Genomic DNA, 26,086 nt, shown 5'->3' on the forward strand with positions numbered 1-26,086 from the left:
AAATCTTGCCAGGAACACTCAGTACAGAAATACCTCTGTAATTCTCGCATTCAGTTTTATTTCCCTTTTTATATATGGGTACTATGAGAGCACTACTCCAATCATCGGGAATATTCGTCCCTCTGTCCAGGCTTTCTGCACTATGCAGTGCAGCCACTGTAAGACTTTTATACCACCATACTTCAGTATTTCTGGTCGAATATCATCTACTCCTGCTGCCTTTCCACATTTCAACCCTTTGATGGCTTTTTCTACTTCAAGTATGGATATGTATTCCTGACTGCATGCCTGGTTAGTGTTTTTTGCCACTGTGCTGTCATCGCTGCTTGTTTCATTTAGTAATTTTTCAAAGTAATTACTCCATACTTCAAGGATATCTTTTTCTCCTGTTTTCATATCACCTTTGTCATCTCTAACGCCTTTTATAGCACTCTTTCCTCCATTTCTAAGCTTCTTCAACAACCTCCAGAATATCTTACCACCTTCTTGATATTTATTTTCTATGTTCTTGCCAAAGTCCTCTCATGACTTTTGTTTAGCTAGTTTTACACAGTTTTGCTTTCTTACACTTGTCTCTGTATTCTCTAAGAGCAAAAGCTGACTTATTTGCCAGAAACTTTTGATATGATTTCTTCTTTTCCTTCACTGCCTCTTTAACTTCTTGTGTACACCATGGAAGTCCTGATTTTTCTATCCTTGCAGACGAACTCACCACTTGCCTCTCTGGCTGAATCAATCGCGGTTTTCTTCAAGGCTTGCCACTGAATATCCAAGGTTTGGTTCCTGTTCTCAAACTCTTTCATTTTTTCTTCAATAATCTTTGTGTATGTTAATCTACAGTTCACATCTGAGAGCTGCTCAACTTTTATTCGCTTTAAAACTTTCTTACATGTTATTCTTTTCAATACGAAATTCAATTTTATCCTGCTCAAGACTAAATAGTGGTCACTTCCAGTTTCAAATCCTTACACTCTGGTATCCTGCACCAAGGAGAAAACATCACTATCAACAATAACATAGTCAATGAGACTTTTTTATTCTTTGCCTCTCTCTCTCTCCATGTGAATTTGTGCCCATTTTTATGTTGGAAGATGGTGTTAGTAATAACCAGTCCATGTCCTGAGCAGAAATCCAACAGATATTTGCCATTATTATTAGCTTTGCTCTTTTCTCCAAATTTTCCCAAAATATTTTTGTATGTCTGACAATCATTTCCTACTCTGCTATTCAGATCCCCAACAAGGACCAAATTTTCCTTTTTCATTGTGTCAGTTGCTTTTTCTTAAGCATCGAAAAATTCCTCCACATCCACCTTAGTAGAACCTTCTGTGGGACCATAGGCACAAATAAGTCTCATCGTCCAGTTCCCCATTCTCATATTTGTCCACATCACTCTACTTGAGACTGCCTGCCATTCAAGAAGATTAGCCTCATATTTTGTGTTGAATATTATGGCTACTCCTTCTCTTCCTTGATTGTCATTGCCTGAATATAACATTTTCTATTTATTTCTCGTAAAGATCTCACAGTTTTTGTCTTTTTTTTGTTTCAGTCATCCTCATTATGTCGATGTGGTACTTATCTAATTCCTCAGCTAGCTCCATTTCTTTGCTATTCAGGCTTCTTATGTTGATTGTACTGATCTTTAACTCTGATGTTCAGTTGGGGTGTGTTTTGAGATTTGTTCCAGTAGCTGGCTTTTCGCAGTTCGCCCTGGTTCCTTTGCGAAAACAACGGGGGATTTGTTTAACCGGGCGATGCCCTAGCCGGCATGAAATTTTGTCATGTTGTACCATCATTTTTTATTTTGGTTTAACCAATAAGAATACAATTTGGTCGGCTAAATCCCAAATTGCCAGCCCATCCTCGTTCGTTCAGTATCGAGGTAGATACCTAACAGTGTGCACCACTAGAAGGTGAGGATTGGACATTAGGTCAGAAGCCCTGGTCGTTTTTCCACATTCCTTTAAAGGCTATGTGGAGGTCTCCTCTGATTTATACAGCTTTGACCCCTTAAGCACCCCTGTATATATATATATATATTCAGTATGTATAAAACATAACCATTAAATTAGTTCATTTTTTTCAAAAGTAATACATCGTAACCACATCTTAATTACATCTTCTTTATCTATCATGCTGAAGTTGAATCATAGGAGATTGAAGCCTGCTTTTTTGCAGTGGCGAATGCTGGTCTTGAAATTCACGCTTGCTCTTATTATCATTCAGGGAGTGAGAGGATTGAAGTCAGATTAGTAGAATAATGAATTACTGACCATTTAAAACTATATATTTAGAAATTTATGTACCTTTAATCATTTATTATTATTATATACATTTAATAATTTATGTACATTTTTAAAATAAATGCAACATTTATTTTAAAAATGATATTCTATCTTTTTCAATTTAGCTACTTGAATACAAATTCTACCCTACGGTTCTTCTTTATGAACTGGTCAATAACAGTCATAAAAAGTTGACTGTTATTGGTTGTAGCTTAATTTTCCTAAGCAACACGCTCGCTTGTAAAGGCAGGATGAAGCTTACTGGCTAGAGCTACTTTCACTGCATATGGCCTGTGTTTAAGATGACGTGAAGGGGGCGGAAATGGCTATGTGCATGCATGAAATCATGGTGCTGTAGCGAGGATCTGGAAGTTCACACAACCGAGCAAGCCAAGGTAGCTTTGATTAGATGAGCAAGCATCAGCCTTTAATACACAATGCAAAGCTCAATTATTGCCGCACAAGCTTAAGACGTCTTCAGTCTATAAAAATAAAAGCCTAAATGGAATGCTTATAAATTCATGCATTTTATTAACAAATAAATATTACTTCTTTCTCAAGTAATGAGCTTGCGCAGCAGGCATGGAGAATTCGCCACTGCTTTTTTTTGCAAATCTCTGATCAGAAAATGACTTGGAGTTTTCAACTTTTGATTGTAACCTCTCGGCATGTAATGTCCTGCTATCTTTTGCTTAAGTGATAATGAAATTCTTCAGCAGCAGTGTGATTTGCAACATTGGCATTTATGTTCAGATTGTGGAACATAGCAACGCATATTGCAGTTGAACCAATCACAACTTTGCAGCAGAAGGTATCAGTTGTTTTTCATTTTTCATCAGATCTCTGTACAAATTTTTTGTTTTCTTTCCTGAGTCCCCCAAACAGAGGCCAGTCTCTTGTGATGCTGAGATTTGTGAATGATTGAGGTAAGAAATTCAGATGCATGCGCATAAGTTTTTACACCTTGGTTAGGAAACAGCAACAGCCCTTATGTAACAAAATGAAACCACTCATGTAAAAAAACATAGATAATGAAAGTTCATATAACAAGAGTTAACCTGTATTTGTTTGATTTTCTGCTTAATATCTATTAGTACGCATTGCAGAAATAGTGCAGATCCCTCCCTCCCCATAAAACACATTTTTGTTTATATTTTAGTTATTGATTTTGTGAACAGACAACATATTGTGCTGTGTTATTTCTTTATGAACATTTTTGATATTGAATTATTTGCTTTGATGTACAGGTGGGTGGATTTCAGGTAAAGCGACATTCATCATCATCACAAACTATGGGCATAGCGCCCAATATAGTCAACATGGTGCCATGTTGACTATATTGTCCCAGTGACGTCTGTTCATTGCAGCATGACTTAAATCTTGAAGAGTTCCTAATCACCGGCCCACTCACGATGAGGACGCCCTCTGACATTTGTTCCGCTCATTAGGCCAATCACCAATGACTAACTTTAATTGATTAATTAAAGTTAGTCATTAGTGACATTAATTTAAGCTAATGTAACATTTTGAAATGTAATGTCCTGGATTTTCATTTTTATAATTTCGTACTCTTCTAGTTCTTTCCCTTGTCTTTTATTATTTGTTTATATTTTTACTTTTTTCATATCATTTTTATGTGTTTTGTGTATGGTTCTTTGGTCCTTTGTGCTCTGTCATCAGTGTATGATTTCCCACCATTTTTTTTATGTTACCTGTGATTTCTTTTGTTCTGTTTTCAGTGATTTTCTCAACAAATAGTGCAATTAAAGACAGCTTGAATAAAAACGGCACTAACTAATGAATCGCATGTCCCTTCCCACAGAAACTATTCTGTATAGACTCGAGCAAAACCATATGTTGCACCGAAACACAGTATCTAACTAAAAACTATTGTCCAATTTTTCAATTACACGAAATAAGTGTTTATTTTATTGCATTTGAAATTCTCGATGTCATTATGACAGATCACAAAGGCTAACTTCAAATAAAATTCTACCAAGAATTGAAACATGCCACATTATGAGTGTGCGAGTTCTCCTGCCAGCTCAAACGCAAACAAGCAGCCATAAAATTCAACCAAAGGTTGAAACTTTGTGTGAGTTGAGCTTGCTGGTAATGAGAAGTTCCATCCAAATGATAAACGACACCCCATCTCACGTGAATGTGTTAAAAACTAATAAATATATAGTAAATGTTGTTATGACAGTTTCAGATGTTATGGAATTTGGTTGAAGAGAATTAGCATTTCAACTCAACAATTGTCGGTTGCCTTTGTCTTCTGGTTGCATGATCTTTTGTTAATACCGCACCAATCATATGCACGTCTTTATAGCTGCTCTCCCGTGTAAAACAAAATTTAACTTGTACATATTGTAATAATTTAAAAAAAAGTTGAATAATTTATAAGCGTATAACAGGATATCACCTGTAAATCATTGACGTGCCAGAAAAATTATCCAGTGTGCCATAGGGTCGCCATCTAGGGTGTAAATGATGATGGTAGTTGCAGTTCGCTGTAGTTAGTGGATTGAATGGTAGAGATGGAGAGTTGTAGAGTAAGTGCCTTCCCTCGATGAGTCTGGACTCCTTGGAGGTGTCACATAATAAGTCATTGAAACCATATAATGTATATATTCAAGTATGGGGAAATGATTGGCATTTGTCACATTACAAAATAGTGGTATTAAAATGATTTTGTATGTGATTACAGAATTTGTGATCATTCATTATAATACTTTATTTAAATACTCTATACTTGAAATAAATGTATTTATTGCCAATGAACCTCAACCAGTTCTGTTACTGTTATAGTTTTAATTTGGAATTTTTTTAAATTATAAATATTTACCAGGAAGACGACACAAATGATATTAGTTGCTAATAACAAGCTTTAAGAGAAATAGATCAGTTATGTTTTTGAGAATGTGCAATTTTTTCAGACATATCATTTATTTGTGAATTGCTAACAGCAAATTTCTTCTTTTGGATTTCATTTTTATCTCTAGGCAAGTAATGCTTCTTTATTCATTGCTTCAGACATGAAACCATTTTTTAGTTCAAAGTAATTCTTGTGCAAGTAGAATATCAGATTAGCAAATAATGTTAGTTGTGTATGGCATGTTCTAGTTATACTTGATTTCTTATTCTTAGAATGATGGAAAGACACAAGGATGTATCTGCCAATAAAAGTGTATAAATGATCAACATACGTATACTTAATGTTGTGCAGCATTTTTTACTTAAATAAATCTAACATTAAGTGTTCTGTTTCTAATTGTCAGTTTCTGTTTTCAGTGCATTTATATTGTGATAAAAGCACAAAATTGATTTGTAATTTTTAGTTTGTATGGTAGTGCATTGTTAATATATCGTGTTTATTATTATTAGTAGGTAGTTTGTACAGAGATCTATTTTGTACAGAGATCTGATGAAAAATGAAAAACAACTGATACCTTCTGCTGCAAAGTTGTGATTGGTTCAACTGCCATATGTGTTGCTATGTTCCACAATCTGAACATAAATGCCAATGTTGCAAATCACACTGCTGCTGAAGAATTTCATTATCACTTAAGCAAAGATAGCAGGACATTACATGCCTGCTATCTTTAATTTTTAATGATGTGAATTCATTTGATTGTATGTTAGTTTATCTAGAAATAATGATTATAATTATAATCTGTTTGGGGGACTCAGGAAAGAAAACAAAAAATTTGTACAGAGATCTGATGAAAAATGAAAAACAACTGATACCTTCTGCTGCAAAGTTGTGATTGGTTCAACTGCCATATGCGTTGCTATGTTCCACAATCTGAACATAAATGCCAATGTTGCAAATCACACTGCTGCTGAAGAATTTCATTATCACTTAAGCAAAGATAGCAGGACATTACATGCCTGCTATCTTTAATTTTAATGATGTGAATTCATTTGATTGTATGTTAGTTTATCTAGAAATAATGATTATAATTTAATGTTTGAATGAATGTTTGTATATGTTTAAAATACATAGACTTATTTTACTGAAAGTGAGATTTTACCACTTTCAAGTGTGAGGGTAATATGTAATAGCAGTACGTTCTCTCACTTCATGACTGAAGTAGAAAATGGGAGTATTATGCACGAGTAAAAAGAATACAGTGATAGTAAACTGGGAGAGCTGTGAAGCATACGGAAGAATTTTTGGAGACAGAATTAATAAAAGTTCCATTACAAAGCAGTCTTTCATAAACTTTGGAATTTAATGAAGTTTCTCTTATAGAGGGAGAAATATCTATTGGATATTAAATGTGTCATTAGAATGGCAATGATTTAAACAGCTTTTCAGAAATTAGATATGACAAGTTGATTTTTAAAATTGATTATTTTTCCTCCTACAACTTCGTATAGGAAGAAGAAAGAGAATTTTTGTATGATTTTTCTACAAGACAATTAAAGGTGGAACACAGGAGTACTTGAAATTGAGAATTTTATTATCCAAGTCTGAGCTCTTGTATTTCTTACTGAAACTGGGAAAGCTATAGTTAAGATTTTGCAGGAAAAGAAATGTTTCTGCTGAAAAGCTAAAGAAGTTGCTTTATTCAGCACAGTTGAGTTTAAGAGAAATAGATGTTCTTTTTTATCTGGCATATTTTAGGCACAGATAAGATGTGATTTATTTAATTATCTTTTAAGTTTTTAAGATGGATTTCTGTTGTTAAAATTTACTTCGGAATGTTGCCTATTCTTTTTTCTTATTCTTTTATTATTTTTTTTCCTTTTTATTTTTTGTCTCAAAACTATTGATATTAACTGCCTTGTTGAGTAGTGATGTTCTGTGTCTGGAAACCATAGATAAATATGGCTTGACTGGTGGTTTTGTAGAGAAAAATTTTGGTATTTGTGTCGATGAGATTGGATTGCCAGATATTAATGAAGCTTTTATAGAATTGAACTGCTTTCTTCTTTTCACTATATCAGAGTATTAATGTAAGAACCAAGGTGCTGAAAATCTTTTACTTCATGAGTATGGTCCTTTAGTTTAATATTTCCTTCTTCAGAACTTTAGTTTTACTGCTGTTGACTGTCAACCTAATCAGTGCTGATTTTTACATAAATTATCTGGGTGATTTTGATCTGAATGTTTGTCAGTCAGCACATCTGCAGAGCACAGAATGCTTGAGTTTGTCTTGGAAATCTTCGAGAATTATTCCACACTCATTTCCTGAGTCTGAATTCATAGTCAGGGGTAATAATAAAAAGATATGATGCCAGAGTCTCCCTGAAGAGCTCCAGTGAAAATGGGAAAGTTGTCTCCATTAATCACTGCTCTTGCATGGCAATTGTGGTATGGTGTTGCTGCTGTTGCTTTGTTTTCAAGGATATGCCATAACTGAATTTTGAACATCCTTTGTCTGTTGATTGAATCAAAGGCTTTGAGAAATCTATGCAGTTTAAAGGAAGGTTTTTTTATCTCTTGCTTTTGCAGCTGTCTAAGGCAGTGATTTAACAGTTCTTCCATTTTTTTTTTTTTTTTTTTTTTTTTTTTTTTTTTTTTTTTATTTTTTTTATAAACTGACTTGATTTTTGAGCAGAAGAAGTGTTACATATGGTGCAATTCAGTTAGAAGTATTCTGTTACAGATTTTCAGCGGGATAGGATCTAGTGTGATTCCACTGTACTTTTCTAGGTTGTTTAGATTGCCTCTTTTTGGTACTGATATTATTAGGCCTTCTCTCCATTATGATGGTATGTTGGATGTAGCTAGAGCTGTATTACAGATATTTATTAGTTGTTTCCAAAGTTCTTTTTCTTCATGGTTAATAGCCTCTTCTGTAATGGATTCCCATCCATGTGCATTCTTATTCTTTTGGGTTTTTAGTGCAGTTTTAAATTCTTGCATTGTAAAATTATTACACATAATGGGAAGTTCCTTTTGGATCATTATTTCTTGCAAAGCACCTGCAGTGAAGTAGATTGTGCATCCTCTGATTCCTGTTTAATATTGCTTCTTTATCAGTTTCATTAGTTTGTGATACCCATTTCCTTTGAGAAGATATGAAATCTTGGTGAGCAAAGTTTTACTACTACTTTATGGATTGATAGTGCAATATAAGTGAAGCTCTGGGATGGTTCTTAAGATATTGCACCTTCTAGTAGTTTGTTTTGCAGTCTTAATTTAGTGTTGATGTTGATTTGATAGTACTGTATATGCGTTTTGGGGAAGGGTGGTTTAGTTTTTCTCTTATGCTCTTAGTTTCTTAATTCAAAATAAAAAGAACATACCTGAAACTAAACTCTAAATCTAGCTTTCACTCAGGATTGTATCCCAGGATATCTTATACATAACTTAACCTCTTAAATTCCTGTTTAATTCACTTAACCCATTAAGAGATTTAGTCTTCAAAGATCTTATAACCAAAATAAAAATCTTTAATTAAAAACAAACAAACAAACAAATGTATACAACATCAACTACTTAACTATGCTGGTCTCAGTATATTTTTCAAACTACATCAAACATGAAAAACTGCTTTAGTTTTCATCCTATATAGGCTAAACTTCTGGAGTTTGTTTCTTGCTTCCTACAAAAACTTTAATTCTTTCCTGTCCCCCCCCAAGAGAGAGATTAACACAAAAACTGCTTCTATGTGACAGCACCATAAATCAAACAAATTCTTTCATCCTAAAATCACAAAACAGTGAAGAAAACATACATCCAAGACACTTACTGTAATTTTAGCAACAAACTTCATTGAATAAACTACTGAAAATCTTATCAAGTTTTATCACTTCAGATAAAATTCTAATTTCTGACAGATAGCCTGGAAATAACTAAAACCATATAATAAAACCAGCTGAGTGGTTAGCACATCCACTCTGCATTCAAAAGGCTGCAGGTTTGAATCCTGCCATGGACATGGATGTTTGTGAAAATCCTAGTGGTTGTGGGCAGTAGATGGCTTTGGTGTAGATGATGGTGGTTGCAGTTTGCTGTAGCTGGTGGATTTGAGAGATGGAGAGTTATAGAGTAGGTGCTCTCCCTCAATCAGTCTTTGGACTCCTTGGAGGTGTCACATAATAATATCTTTTGTGAGAAATCACTTTTTCAGACTGAAAATCCTAAATAAACAATGGGCCCAGTAAACACTTTATTGAGCCCATTTCTATATGAACTGGAGAGCAATACCTTTCCTTTCAGCTTTAAGTGAAATAAATCCCATATGGATTAATGAGTACAATAAACTTCAGTTATTCCTTTATACATGGATATCCTTTGTCTTCAGTTTCTAACTGTTCTAATTTCTGTTCCATCTTTGTACATTGAGGACACAAACGCTACAGTTTTCCTCCTGCTGTGTTCCTTTACTACTTCCCGAACAGCTAAATGCTTTAGCAATGTTTAATAACTGTTTTCACTCCTGTGCATGCTCAGAAATGCAACTGAGCAAATTTTGTTCCCATCCACTATCGTACACTACCATTACTGCTTTCACTGCTGTACTTGAAACAACAATAAGAGTTCTTTTCATAGTGCAGGAAGGTTTATGTAATTATGATTTCATTATGAAACAAGCAGAATTTAGAACAATTTTTCATTTCACAATCCTTTATGCCTTGAAGTAAGTTCATTTAATTATTCACACCATGTGAATTATGATGGTAACTTTGGCTTCTCTTGTAAGTGACAACGTATTTTGTAAACAATGTTTGTCTACGTACAAACTGCAACCATTTCAACACGTGACAGCTCATACAAAATTACAATTAAGCTTTAATATCTATTTAAATAAATTTATTTTACATCTAAAATACTTCAATTGTCAAAAATAATAGCATTGCAGAACTTCCTACTCACAGTAAGCAAAAATAAATGAGTAAGATAGTATGCAAAAATAAATGAGTTCAATAAACTATTTTCATAAATGCCCTATTACTAACTTCTTAACTTTAATTCAATTTTGTTTTTAATTTGTGGGATATCTGTATTAAAATTCAGATATCCTGCAGTTCAAAAGCATTTGAAGTTTGAGTTTAGAGAACTACAAATGGTTCTCTAAATACACCAGAAATATGCCAATGTGACATCAACAAGAAAGTTTGGATATAGTAGAAAACATCTGTTTTTTAAAGTTGTCTTCAAAGGAATTTGATGAGGTAGGAGAGATTCGGGGGGGGGGGGGTAACAGTTTCCACTCCTTGTTAGTATATCTTCCCGTCTGCAAATGAAATACTCTACTTGTATTGCAAAATTAAAATAAATGAACACTATCTTGAGAAGATTTCCCAAATAGTGTGTGTGTGTTCAAGTGGAATATTTGTATATATAGTATGCCCACAATTGAGAGAACCGTAGCTGGTAGAGTGCCAAGAAGAGTCAATTCATTGAAGGGGAGATAAAGAATAAGGGACATATGAATATTTCACCATGCAAAATCATGTGCTTTATACATGAAATTTTCCAACTGTTATACAAGCAAAATAGTTACCACTTTAAAAACTGATTTTCATAAAAGAAAAGCCAATTTTTCTATGTGTAATTATAAACACTCGCCCCACGAAATGGATTGGTTACCCTATTATGAATGGATTTACCGCCTTCTATCATGCACAGAAGTGTTGAGGGTTCTCTCGTCTGTGGTCAAACTATAATGATATATTTGTGGTGGCCATCATTTCAATCTCTTTGTGATTGCTTAATTTTATTTATGAAATCCTGGGTGTTTTAATATAAGACAAGATATTGTAAAAATTTTATATGCATATATATAGTTCTCTCAGCTGGAAGTAGTATTGAATTTATTGAAATTTAAGCACACAAGTTTGATACTAGATATGTGTATATTGCTAGGATAATTCTCTCCTGTTCTTAATCCAGTTTTACTTCCTCAACAATTAATAAATTGAGTCTCCACATTTTTATATATATATATAAGTTTAATTCTATGATACATAAAAAAAAAAAAAAACATTCTGAATTTAACAACAGAAACTCATAAGACCTAAGAAGATAAATAAATCACATCTTATCTGAGCTGATAATATGCTAGATTTAATTTAAATCTTTTTAGCTTTAAATCAGATTTACTGATAACTTTCCAACTAAATTTTTTTTATTCATAAAAATGGGTATCTGTTTTTCTTTACTGCATCTGCACTTGAACAAAAGTTGAAAGATGCAATTTCTTTAGCTCTTCAGTGAAAACAGTTCTGTATTTTGCTGTGAAGAGGGAGGGGGAAGCCAAACCTTCTACTTGCTTTTATGAAATGTACTGATAGCTAGCATTAAAATTTTGAAGTTATCATGCCTGCAAATTACTTTTCCCTTATGAAAATCTTGATAACTGTATATCTTCTGGTCATAGTAAAAAATATGGAATGTTTAGCCTTGGACAATAAAATTCTCAATTTTGAATATCTCTATATAACTTTTTTCTCTTCCTATACAAAAGATTTCCAAGGAAAAACAATCAACAATTTAAATCAAATTGCCATATCCAATTTCTTAAAACAGCTGTTAAATTGTTACAAATATTAAATGTTCCAATAGAACAGTATCTATATGATACTGTTCTATTGGAACAGTATAATATGAACAGCTTCACATATATATCTTTTACACCTGTTATTCTAGTTAATTTTATAATATAACAGTCGATAACTTCTGGACATCCTTCCGATGTTCCTTTTTTGTATCAAAGACTACTACTTCTAATGCAACTTTCTACTCACTTGTTCCAAAAATTCATCCATGTCTCTCTATTTCTATTCTTAGTTGTTACTTAGTTACCATATTCTTTTCCCCTCGCACATGCTCTGGCATGCATTATACTTCTGTTTTCCACTTCGGTTATGAAGTAAGAGGAGAAGCACACCATGATGTGTTATCCTTGCAAACACTTTTAGTGAAATAAGTCTTTTAATTTATGTATTTTACTCTTATCTAAACATTAAACTATAATACTTATTTTGGATAGATCAACTTAACAATCAAGCGGATCTTAGAAAAATGACAATTAATTTGCTTGTGCTTTTATCACAGTGTATTTTGCATCAACAAAATAAATGGTAATTAGGAAAAGAAAAATCTAAATTTTCATTCATTTAATTAAATAAAAATTTAGTGTATCTGTATGCATATACTGGTACTGTATTTACTTGAATATAACTCGCCCTCATGTATATCTTGCACCCTTGATTTTACTTTATGGAAAAAGAAAGTTTTGCATATACCTCGCACACGAATAAAAAAATTTAAAACTGTAAGAAATTGATAATGAATGTTGTTATGGCAGTTTCAAATATTTCGGAATTCTGTTGAAGAAAATCAGCATTTCAACTCAACAGTTGTTGGCTTTCCTTTGTCGTGAGTTGTGTGATCTTTTGTTAATACCATACCAATCATATGTATAGAAATGGAAGCAACCGGTAGAGGAAATGTGGGAGTGAGAACATTGGCTCTGCTTGATCTTGGATTGTGTAGGGATGGAGTGGTGAACAAAGTGAGGTTTAGTTTCTATATGGACTGGATTTTCATCACCAGAAATAATTGGCAAGAGTTTTTTTTAAAACCTCCATCTCTAATGCTCTGAATGGGAGCGAAGATGACACTATTTTGGTAGATGACTGTTTTAATTTAATTACAGAAGCATTGTTACTAAAGATTCAAATATATCACGTGATGGTGAGCGGTTGATCACATAAATAACGTTGATAATTAACATTTAAATGGATTAATTTCATAAACAATGTGAGCAGTTATAAATTATAATGAATACTGAGGATTTAATTACAGATGTTGATGTAGTTTTTTCCTGAAAAGCTTTAGTTTCTGAAAATCCCTGCATATATCTCGCACCACGATTTTTGCAACTTTAATTTTGGGAAAAAGAGTGAGAGTTATATTCAAGTAAATACGGTAGTCTACAATATTTTTCTATTGATGCATGTGCTGAGTTAAAGTATGAAAAGAAACAGTCTTTGCAAACTAAAGACAACCCAAAATAATCCTGTTATGTTGCAAGTAAAAGCAAGAATGAATATGAAAGAATGACTCTTATAAATGCAAATAGTATGGAAGTAGTAGATGCAGATAAAATTGTTCAGCTGTGATTGTCAATTTTTCTAAATTCTGTCAACCTGGTCTGTGCAACATGGAGCTCAACACAACCTTTACACAGAGTGAAGAAACTTTTGTTGAAGAAATTTAGATTTTTCTAAATTTCTATTTTTTCTTTTCTTTTTAGAAAAGATTCTTCTAAATCTTTAAATAGAGATTAGAGAAATTTCTATCTCAAAATTTCTAATGAAATAGAAATTTCTGTCTCGCCAACAGACATTCTAGCTAGTCTGGATATTGTATCGTTATTCACAAATGTTCCTGTGGACAAAGTTTTGGTATTTATAGATAATCTATTCCCTCATGACATCTCTCAACTCTATAAACACTGTCTCAACTTAAATTTCTTCTGATGGAATGGGAAAATCTACAAACAACTATCAGGCCTTGCAGTGGGAACCCTCTATCTCCTTGTGCAGTGGGAACCCTCTATCTACTCTTACATGGAAAAGTTTGAAAAAAAGATATCTTATCTACAAATCCTAAACCTCACTTTGGTGGAGATATGTAGATGACATATTCATAATGTGGAAACAGTGTGGCTGAGTTACACTATTTTCTGGCATCTATTAATTCCTTCCACCATAAAATCAAATTCACTTTAGAACTTGAAAATGACCTTTTCTAGATGTTTTAATTACGAGAAAAGCAGACAGAGGCATTTCTCTTGGTGTATACCATATACAGGTTATCTACATTCCTCCCCATTGCACCATATTTCACAAAAATTAGGTATTGTACATGCAGTGAAAAAGAGGGTGATCTCTATTATGAGATGAAGGAACACTAACAGAAGAATTACATTCTATTCTCAACTATTGATCAGCAGTCAAAAAAAAAAAAAATTAACTAATGCCTTTTTATTCTCGTACATAGGGAGTAGGCGAGGCTGTTTTTAGCCCTATCTAACTTTTGGAGACTGAGTGGGCAGTTCAATCTCCACTGATACCCAATCAGAGATAGCTGGCCAGAGGAGGCTATCACTAATTAAGCGGCACACAGTGAAGAGAGAAGGGTCAACAAGTGCCGCCATCTCGTGGTCCCTAACCCTAACAATATATTTAATGTCTGAAACAATGTGGGTTCTACGATCTATTTTCTTGAGTTTACTGGACGAAAAACCAGAGTTTCTGGGAGAAAAAACCCGCTTGCCTGTGCCAGAGATCAACTAACTCGGGAACCTGTCGAAAAAAAGGCTTAGAAAAATTTCTTCTAGTCACTGACTAGATTCGAAACCAAGAAGTCTTCCTTCGTGCCGTCAAGTGCCGTGGTGTGCAAACCCCACATCTACTGAACTACACAGACTTTTTGATCAGCGGTGGGTATCCTAAAATAAATAGCACAAAGAATACTACCCTCTAATCCCTCTCCACAACAGATCCATGACATTCATTACAGAGCTTCAATTCCTCAATTCCATCCCTTTTATTGGTGAACTTTTGCTTAAAAATTGCAAATCTCATGACATTAGAGTGGCCTTCAAACCCATTATGATGGTACAAAATCTGTTATGCTTGCCCAAGGACCACAACCCTTTCAACAAACATTCTGGAGTTTACAATATTCCATATTCTTGTGGCCTTAGCGCACCTGCTGAACAATGACTGACCATGTGCCATCATCCACGTTTCTGTTATACTAATATTCTTGTGTAATAGTTCCTACATATTTGGTGTTTTTTGACATATTGATTCATATTTAATGCTTATTGTATATTTGTATGTTCATCTCAACCCAAATGAAACCAATAGCTTAAGTGGCAAAACTAGTAGATTTTTTAAATCATTATGACCTATAAACCCAGTGTTGGTTATTTTTTATTACATTAGTTTTTTGGTCGGAAAAAAACAACATACTTATCATGAACAGAATGAATTTACTGTGGGAAAGTCATGTTTAAGTAACTTGCTCACATTTTATAATATGTAATTGTTGAATTAGGAAAAGGATGGGGGTGGGTGGGAATGGATACACCATGTTGCTTTTGGACTTTTGCTAAAGCTTTTCATATTCACAGGATTCAGCATGGAAAGCTGTTGCATAAGTTAGAATAATACAGGATTGGATTATAAAGTACTATTTAGATAAGAGGGTTATAATTGACTGATGTATCAAAAAGTAGTATATTGGGGAAGTGAGTGTACAAGATTCAAGATGACCAGTTGTTTTCCTTCAGAATCAATCCTTGGTCTATTGTTATTCAATCTTTACATTAATGACATTGGGAAAGATTTGACAGGAGATGCATCTACTTTTGCTGAAGATGTAAAAATAGACAAGGTAATAAGGGAATGCAAGTAATATGCAGTACTTGCAGAATGATTTGGGTGAGTTGGAATTCTGAGGATGTGAAAATGGCTGTCAGTTTAGTGTTAGTAAATGTAAAGTTATTTACTTTGATGTAATGAGATATCCAATGGCATATCGGTGGGATTATGCTAGAAAATATCATGGTTGTAGAATACAGATTGTATGGAATACAGATACAGAAAGAGGGGTGATATTATTGAGACTTACAAACTGCTGAAAGGATCACACAGGATACTAGTAGATGGAATTTTTCATCTTATGGAAGATGGAAAGAAGATGAGAGAGCATCCATGGAAGTTAGGAAGAATGCAGTCAAGAAAGGGATGAGAGCTAAATTTTTTCCCTCATAATAGACCAGTTCGTGACTGCTCTTGGTTGCTTGCTTTTGGAGTTGTAAGTGCAGATAGTTTGAATGAATTCAAGAGAAAGTTTGACATGGTGTGAACAATGTGGAGCCTCCTTCGATGAGTCCATGATTCCCCTGAGGTCGCTTGTAATAATATAATGATACATTATCAAATTGCCCAAAACTCGTGGTCTAGTATGGAAACCCTACTCTCCTGTCATTGTTAAGGACAACAAACATCATTCCCCAATGCTTCCAGGAGTAATCAGAATATCTTGCTCTGGTAGCTGTAGCTTCTATGGACAGAATAAAGATCCGTGGACATTAAAGGATGTTAAACATAAGAAATGCATTTGCTGCTACCATCACAGTAAATCAGGATTGGCTGACCATTCCTTGAGTCATCAGCCAATCATTAGTAACAAATCATCAAACTCATTGGAATGGAATACCATAATACATATTTATGCTTATAAATATGTGCAACTTTTCAAAGAATCTTTTGAGGCACTTGGATACATTAATCTTAAAAGATGCTAAAAGCTTTTGTAATATAGTTTTCACTGTATCTTTTTTGTCCTGATGATACTTATTACTGATGAAATACAGTTAAAATTTTGTTGTAACAAGCAGAGAAATAGCAAGATCATGGCTGTAATGAGCAGAAGGCGATGATGATTTTAATTTATGCATATTCCCATACAGTTGCTAACTTTTATAACAGGTGCACTATGCAGATATACCTTCAAAATTTTGGTAATTGTTTTAATATTTCTCTGAATGTCCAATTCTTGAAATAGATAAAAAATGAAAGGAGTGACTTAGCTTTTATGACTACATGCATCAGATTATGGACAAGTTTATAACCTAATTTTGCCCTTGGAACCATCCCCACTCTGTGTCTGGTCTCCAGCCTCTTCTCTCACTTTACTCAAATGCTGCCATGACTGTTAAAAACAAGACAAGCCCTTTCATCGGAAATATGTCAACTAAAATGAAATCTCTTGGTTCGTGAAAAAGTCAAAATTATTCATGAGTTAGAACATGGAGCGAAAAATGTTGAAGTGTGTAAAAAGTTTTCTTTATCCTCTTCAACAGTATTGTCATTGCAGAATAATAAAGATGTTTACATATTAGCATTGGAAAATGGCACAGAAAATAAATTAGAAAGTGCAAGCTTATGAACAGCAACGAAGCATTCCTTCAATGGTTCGCTACACAAAGAAGTGCTGGATTCTCAATGAACAGTCTGATCTTGAAGGCTCAGGTGAAGAAATTTCCTGAACAATTTCGATGTGATGATTATATGCAACAACAGTTGGCTGGATAATTGCTATCATGTTTATTATTAATTAATATTTTACAGAGAAATAAACTGTGTTTAATATTAAATGTATGGTTTTAAAATTATGGACAAATAAGTTTAATATTAAGTATATTGTAGTTTATACAGATTCATACAAATAATATATAGGTATCTAATTTTTTTTCTCATTAATACTTTTTTAATCTATATTTTTTATTGTGAATTAATAACCAGGAGGTAGAGTTAGCTGATCATTGATATAATGCATAATAATTATAGTGAAAAGCTTTTGTTGGTCTCCTGGTGCTCGTAACCAAGTTCAGCTGCATTAGGAGTTAATATCCTTAATTTTTTCCCCTCTGGCATGATAAATTTGTGGATTCTCAAATAAATTAATTACAGAAATATGACATAATTTTAGGTGGATGAAGCTAAACAGGAGTTATTAGAAATTGTTGAATTTCTTCGAAATCCTGAAAAGTTTTCAGCTCTTGGGGGCAAACTGCCAAAAGGTAAATACAAGTGCTATAGGTTTGTAATTACTCAGTATATTTTCTCTTTTTTAATTTAAAGCTTATTTTTTAGCTTAAATATTCTTTAAAAAATATTCTTAGTTTTCTCTTATGCAACTGAAAATGCATAAGGCCTATTAAATTTGTCCAGTCAATATACAAGTTATTCTTGAATCCTGCTGAGTGGATTTTATCGGAATTTTGTATAGTTAGTGTGTGCTTGCTGTGATATATGCGTTGTTTGGAAATGCTTTAAAAAATAAAAATAAATAAAAAATCAGTCAAATACACTTCACCATGATTTTCTGAGTCATGCAACCCCCTTCCCTCTACATTTGAAATTTGATACTGCCTGTTAGGTATTGTATACTTATAAGTAAACTGAACCCAAAAGAAGTTATGCCATAAAATAAATATTAAAACAGAAATGTATGTTCGCTGGTTAGCGTATCTACTCTCCAGCCAAAGGCTGCAGGTTCGAATCCTGCCATGGGCATGGATGTTTTTCTTTGAAAATACTAGTGGTGGTAGTTAGCGGTAGATGGCTTTGGTGTAGATCATAGGTTCCCAAAGTGGGCAGTACCACCCCCAGTGGGCACTGAAGCCTTCTAGGGATGCTATAGTGGGATCAGAAGCATTTGGGGTGTTCAGTTAGTAGGTGGCTCTTTACAGAAGAAATTAATAATATATATTTAAAAATTAATTATTTTCGTGATTTTGCGATTAGATAATCATTTAAAATTTAAATATTGCATTTTAATTAATCTTATGCCTGTCTTACACGATCAATGAGGGGCGTTACAAAATTTATGTCTTGCAAAGTGGGCGGTGGCCCGAAAAAAAAAGTTTGGGAACCTATGGTGTAGATGATGAAGGTAGTTGTGGTTGATGGAGAGTTGTAGAGATAGGTACCCTCCCTCGATGAATCTTTGGACTCCCTGGAGGTGTTATGTAATAATATATATATATATATATATATATATATATTAGGGTTACTAAGTAATTTTATAAACTTAGTTATTTTACTCCTAATCCCAAGTAAGCAAACAGTTAAGTTTGCACCTGAACGTAATTCAAGTCTAAAGGTGGTGCAACTCATAGTAAAGGTGGGAAAAGCTCTGATCACTATTCTTAGTATTTTCCATAATGTAAAGCACATCTCAATAAGAGATGTATACTGCAATACATTATGGGTGGGGTCACTACCCAGACCGGTTTCAACCTTTTTTGAGGTCTCCTCAGTGAGTAGCTAGACCATAAATACCAAGGTTTTAGTAATACAGAGCCTTATCAACTTTACCTATACAAGTTGCAACAAGGTGTTATTATTTTTAATAAAAATCTCTGGAGGAGATATAGATGTAAATTATTTTTTTTACCTTGGGTAATGTATATTAGGGTTACTAAATAATTTTATAAAGTTAGTTATTTTACTCCTAATCCCAAGTAAGCAAACAGTTAAGTTTGTGCCTGAACGTAGTTCAAGTCTAAAGGTGGTGCAACTCATAGTAAAGATGGGAAAAATTTTTTTTTTTTCCCCTACCTTGTTGCAACTAATAACACTTTCATATTGATGAATTTAGGGACACAAAACACACTTGTTGAAAATATTATTTTACTGATTAATAATAAAATAATAACTTTACGTTTCAACCCCTGTATTGAGGTCATCTTCAGAAGGATACATGTGTATAAGAACAAGCTACATGCTGTTGCACTCTATACAAGTAAATTACATCTACGTTGTCAACTAATCTTTTTTCTTAGCCTGTCCTCTAGTGGAAAAAAATTAAAAAAAAAAAAAAAATAAAATAAAATAAAAACTACAATAAACTCTGCTAAAGTCCTCATGTACTAGGATTCTTCTAGAATTATACAGTTTATATTGTTATATTATGATTATCTTCTGGATTTGTACCGTACAGGATGCTGCTGATTACTATGAAGGTTGTAGGTGGTTCCTCCACATTCTTGGAATTGTTAGACCATTTTTATTCAGATTCGGATCATGTTTGAGCATTTCACATGCTTCCTTGAATTTCCGCTCGAACCAGGTTTTGGTGCGGATGTAGGGACTTGGTACCTTTCCAGTCAATTCTGTGGTATGTTTAGAGTGTGTGGCCAGAAAGGCCGGTTTTTCCAAAATGGAGGTATTTTATGTGACGTTTGTGTTCATTCTTTCTGATTGGGATGGTTCGTCCTGTTTCCCCTATGTATGGCATGTTACATGTGCAATCTATTTTGTAAACCCCTGGGTGGGCTAAATGTGGCAGGGGATCCTTGGAAGGACTGAGTAGGTGTCTTAATTTTGTTGGGGGTTTAAAGGTGGTTTTGATGTTGTATTTGTGAAGAGTTCTGTCTATTTTTTTCTGAAATGCCTCTAACATATGGTATAGCAATAGCATTCTTGAAATCTTTTTTGTTATTAGTGGTATCTTTATGGAAGATCTTGTGAATGGTTTTTATACTGTATCCATTTTTTATAAAGGTATGTTTGATGGTCCTCATATTCATGGTTAAGAGCTTGTTCATTTGAGCAAATGGTTTCAAGAATGCTATTGCTATACCATATGTTAGAGGCATTTCAGAAAAAATAGAACACTACACAAATACAACATCAAAACCACCTTTAAACCCCCGACAAAATTAAGATACGTACTCAGTTCTTCTAAGGATCCCTTGCCACACTTAGCCCATCCATCAGGGGATAACAAAATAGATTGCACATGTAACATACCATACATAGGGGAAACAGGGCGAACCATCCCAATCAGAAAGGATGAACACAAACGTCACATAAAATACCTCCATTTTGGAAAAACCGGCCTTTCTGACCACGCACTCCAAACATACCACAGAATTGACTGGAAAGGTACCAAGTCCCTACACCACACCAAAACCTGGTTCGAGCGGAAATTCAAGGAAGCATGTGAAATGCTCAAACATGATCCAAATCTGAATAAAAATGATGGTCTAACAATTCCAAGAATGTGGAGGACCCATCTACAACCTTCATAGCAACCACGAAGAAAAATCTCAATACAAGAAGACTCGGTGAAGTTTTTTTTTTTTTTTTTCCTCCTCCTGTACGGTACAAATCCAGAAGATAATCATAATATAACAATATAAACTGTATAATTCCAGAAGAATCCTAGTATGTGAGGACTTTAGCAGAGTTTATTGTAGTTTTTATTTTATTTTTGTTTATTTTATTTTATTTTATTTTTTTTTCCTCACTAGAGGGCAGGCTAAGAAAAAAGATTAGTTGACAACATAGATGTAATTTACTTATATTTATTTTGTAATTTATTTTCATGTAGCTTGTTCTTACACACATGTATCCTTCTGAAGATGACCTCAATACAGGGGTCGAAACGTAAAGTTATTATTTTATTATTAATCAGTAAAATAATCTTTTCAACACGTGTGTTTTGTGTCCCTAAATTCATCAATATGAATGCTGATCACCGTGTAACCTTAAAAGAAAGAGTAATAACACCTTGTTGCAACTTGTATAGGTAAAATTGATAAGGCTCTGTATTTCTAAAACCTTGGTATTTAGGGTCTAGCTACTCACTGAAGAGACCTCAAAAAAAGGTTGAAACCGGTCTGGGTAGTGACCCCACCCATAATGTATTACAGTATACATCTCTTATTGAGATGTGCCTTACATTATGGAAAATACTAAGAATAGTGATCAGAGCTTTTCCCACCTTTACTATGAGTTGCACCACCTTTAGACTTGAATTACGTTTAGGCGCAAACTTAACTGTTTGCTTACTTGGGATTAGGAGTAAAATAACTAAGTTTATAAAATTACTTAGTAACCCTAATATACATTACCCAAGGTAAAAAAAAACTTATATATATTAATTTCAAGTCCACCAAATTTTAACTCACTTCTTGCTTATTTATGTATTAGTTAATTTTATATATACTATTTGAAAAGAAATGAATGGACACCATAGTGTTAGGAGTAAACAGACATGGTCCCTACCTTAATAAGATGTGGGACCTCCTTTCACTGTGACTATAGCATAGCATACTTTCTACAAGCATACTATGAAGATCAATTTTGGACCATTCTTCCTCTAGGCATGTATTGATGTCCTGGATTGTTTTGGAGTAGACATCTCTTGACCTTACCCAATGTGGCAGTTCATTCCACAGGTGTTCAGTAGGGGTTGAGATCAGGGTTCTGTGGAAGCCAGTTAAGTATGATGACGTTCATCTCCACGAACCACACAGTTACAGCAGCAGGCTTGTGACACAGTGCACTGTCTTGCTGAAAGAGACAGTGGTCGGTTCTATAGAAACACCACCACAAAGGAAGCATTGCTTTGTGGCATTTCCAGATACCACTTGGAGTTCAGTGTTCGTAGCACTACAAACAGATGTCTGAGGCCCAACCAGGAAAAACAAGACCATATCGTCACACCACCACCTCTGAATTTCATAGTTGGGGTTATGCATGCTAGCAAGTGAGACATTCACCGGACATCCACCACACCAGATTAAATAAAAGCTATCCAGATTAAATAAAATATTTAATCTGGATAGCATTGTTATTAACTGCTTAAGAATAGCATTATATGGATGCTTCATGTATCAGCCATGCAGGTAGTCAGCTATTACGTATATTTCTTGTCACAGCTTTAGTTACTCTTTTTTTTTTTGTTATCTAATATTATTTCTTATTTTGGTATTCCATTTCAAGGCTTTTCCAACAGACTTCCTATTTTTATGATGTTCATTAGCTAATTTAAATTTAATGATAATCATGTAATCAGTTGGTAGATATTGGCCACACTAGTTTTTCTATCTATAATGAGGACAGAGAATTCTTTGAATCTATTAGAACCATTCTAAACTATTTATATTTGTATCAACTATTGATACAAATCGTTTTCAAAACAGAACAGCATAATATCCATATCACTCAGATGTTCATATCAATCCATGAAATAGTTGTCTTGTCATAAGTGGTTGAGAAAGGACTTCTCATTACAGTACTTTCAATTTGTTGGTTCATTTATGCTGAACTATAAAACATCCAGAATGAATTACAAAATCAAAAAGTTTAATAGCATTGGCCAGGAAATCTTATTTGAGTAATTCGTTTTTATTTTTTAAAGATTTGTTGTAAAAAGTGAGACTATATTCAAACTGATGATAATGTCAACCATGACAGTTTTTGTTTCCAGCTGACCGATTTGCAGGGACATAAAGGGGCAAACATGTCAAAAGCATGATCTGCAATAATTTTGCTCTAGCTGAATGAAATTTAATAAAATTTGGGATTTATGATGTACAAGGAATTTAGAATGTGCACAAGATGTTCATGTGGAAATATGTTTCGGGTTTCTGTCTGTGTCAGTTTGGACAGACAAGCCATTCCACTTAGATTAGAATAGAGAAATATCAAGATTACATTAGATGCATGGAATCCATTACATAAAGGAATAGTGAGGAAATAGAACAAAGAAAATGGTGGGAAATACAACAATGAAAATTGTGCATTGATGGCAGAACACAAAGAATTATCAGGGACCCTTACATAAAGCACACAAAATCATATAAGAAAGAAGGGACAAGAAGATTATAAAATTGAAAATCCAGGATTAATATTTAAATTTTAAAATGTTATGTTATCTTAAATTAATGTCATCATTTTCATGATAAACTAAATATTTACAGTCTGTATATTTAAAATTGTGGTGCTTAAGGGTCAAAGCTGTATAACTGAGAGGAGAACTCTACGTCGTCTTTAAAGGAATGTGGACAACCGACCAGGGCTTCTGACCTAATGTCCAATCCTCACCTTCTTGTGGTGCACCCTGTTAGGTATCTACCTGGATACTGAACAAACGAGGATGGGCTGGCAATTTGGGACTTAGCCGACAAAATTGTATTTTTATTGGCTTAAACCAAAATATAAAAATGATGGTGCAACATGGCAGAATATCATGCCAGCTGGGGCATCGGCCAGTTAAATAACGGCCCCTGTTGTTTTCGCCAGAGAACCAGGGCAAACACCGAAAAGTCAGCTACTGGAAAAAATCCTTAAAAACACTCCAACTCGTCACCAGAATTCAAGATCAGTACTATCAACATAAGAAGCCTGAATGGCAAAGAAATGGAGCTAAGTGAGGAATTGGATAAGTACCAGATCGACATAATAGGGGTGACTGAAACAAAAAAGACAATCTGGTGAGATTTTTCTCACCAGATTTTCTTTTTCACTATATTATTTCAGGAAATTACAATGTACTAGGATATACATTAAAAAAAATAAATTTTAATATATTTCTATATTTCGGCAACGTCACGCTGCCATTTTCAAGAACTTAGGTACAAGATACGTGCACGCAGGCACAGCAAAACAATAAATGAGCAAGAAGTATGAAGCTATTATTTCTCCTAAAGTCCTGATGGTGCCCTCTAGCGGGCAATGTTGATATTCTTGGGCGATTGGGCTGAAGGTCTTCTGATGTAGGTTTCCCAAATTTGAGGACGTCTCATGCAGCCAAATTTGTTGAGGTTTGGCTGGTTTCTTAAGGCCGAAGCTGATTCTATGAAAAGCCTTTCATATCTGTATTTGCTAGGGTGTATTATCCTGGCTTTTTTCCACCGTATTCTATGGCAGGTATCCAGAGCATGGTCAGCAAGACCAGAGTGGCTGTATTGGTGAAACCGGATGTAGTCCTTGTGTTCTGAAATTCTGATATTTGCTGTCCTGCCTGTTTGGCCAAAGTAGGACACCTTACAGCTGCAAGGGACCTGGTACACACCAGGTAGGTCTAGGGGGGGGGGGGTTGGTCTTTTGATGAGCGGATAAGGGATGCCAATTTTTTATAAGGTTTGTAACAAGAAGTTATGTTTTTTTAAGATTTTTGTGATTTTTTCTGAGGTGCCTCGGATATAGGGTATGGTGATGGATTTAGAGTAATCCTTGTTGTGAGGGGGAGGGGGGGGGTTGTGGTTTACTGGTTTTAATATTTTTTGGGATTTTTTTGGGGGGGGGGGTAGCCATTGGCTGAGAACGTGTTGAGGATGTGGTTTAGTTCTGTGGTTAGGACATTGTCATTCGAGCAGATAAGTTTAGCCCTGTTGTGTAGTGTCTTAATGACTCCATATTGTTGTGAGGAAGGGAGGGATTGTTGGTGAATGTATGTGCCTGTATGGGTGGGTTTTCTATATACTGAGAAAACCAAGGTTCCATCAGGCTGGCGGGTGACTAGTGTGTCTAAGAACGGATTGCAGTTGTTTTTTTCTTCTTCCAGGGTGAATTTGATTCTGGGGTGTTGGTTGTTTAAGTGTGTTAAGAAGGAGAGGAGTGCATCGGAGCCATGTGGCCGAATAGTGAATACATCATCTACATAGCGAAGCCAAATAGTTGGTTTTTGTGGGGCAGAGTTCAAGGCTTGCTCTTCAAAAGTCTCCATATAAAAGTTGGCCAAAGGTGGTGAGAGTGGAGAACCCATGGGTGTCCCCTCTATTTGTTTGTAGAGTCACCTGCCAGCCTGATGGAACCTTGGTTTTCTCAGTATATAGAAAACCCACCCATACAGGCAGATACATTCACCAACAATCCCCCCCACCCTCACAACAATATGGAATCATTAAGACACTGCACAACAGGGCTAAACTTATCTGCTCGAATGACAATTCCCTAACCACAGAACTAAACCACATCCTCAACACGTTCTCAGCTAATGGCTACTCCCCAAAAAAAATCCAAAAAATATTAAAACTAGTAAACCACAACCCCCCCTCACAACAAGGATTACTCTAAATCCATCACCATACCCTATATCCGAGGCACCTCAGAAAAAATCACAAAAATCTTAAAAAAACATAACTTCTTGTTACCAACCTTATAAAAAAAATTGGCATCCGTTATCCGCTCAACAAAAGACCAACCTCCCCCCTAGACCTACCTGGTGTGTACCAGGTCCCTTGCAGCTGTAAGGTGTCCTACTTTGGCCAAACAGGCAGGACAGCAAATATCAGAATTTCAGAACACAAGGACTACATCCAGTTTCACCAATACAGCCACTCTGGTCTTGCTGACCATGCTCTGGATACCTGCCATAGAATACGGTGGAAAAAAGCCAGGATAATACACCCTAGCAAATACAGATATGAAAGGCTTTTCATAGAATCAGCTTCGGCCTTAAGAAACCAGCCAAACCTCAACAAATTTGGCTGCATGAGACTTCCTCAAAT

General features: G+C 34.6%; 1 protein-coding gene across 4 annotated transcripts in view; it reads left to right on the forward strand.

Moving 5' to 3' along the window:
• The window catches only part of YME1L (ATP-dependent zinc metalloprotease YME1L), a 281,286-nt gene that overhangs the window by 141,137 nt on the left and 114,063 nt on the right, over positions 1-26,086 (forward strand). For all 4 annotated transcript variants that reach the window (XM_090411850.1, XM_090411848.1, XM_090411851.1 and 1 more), the window contains exon 11: positions 17,767-17,857. In XM_090411850.1, coding sequence (XP_090267976.1) covers positions 17,767-17,857 — 91 coding nt within the window. The remainder of the gene's footprint in view (positions 1-17,766; positions 17,858-26,086) is intronic.

The sequence above is a fragment of the Typopeltis vanoorti genome, chromosome 22 (assembly GCF_054136105.1).
Source record: "Typopeltis vanoorti isolate ZY-2024b chromosome 22, IOZ_Tvanoo_1.0, whole genome shotgun sequence".
Lineage (NCBI taxonomy): Eukaryota > Metazoa > Arthropoda > Arachnida > Uropygi > Thelyphonidae > Typopeltis > Typopeltis vanoorti.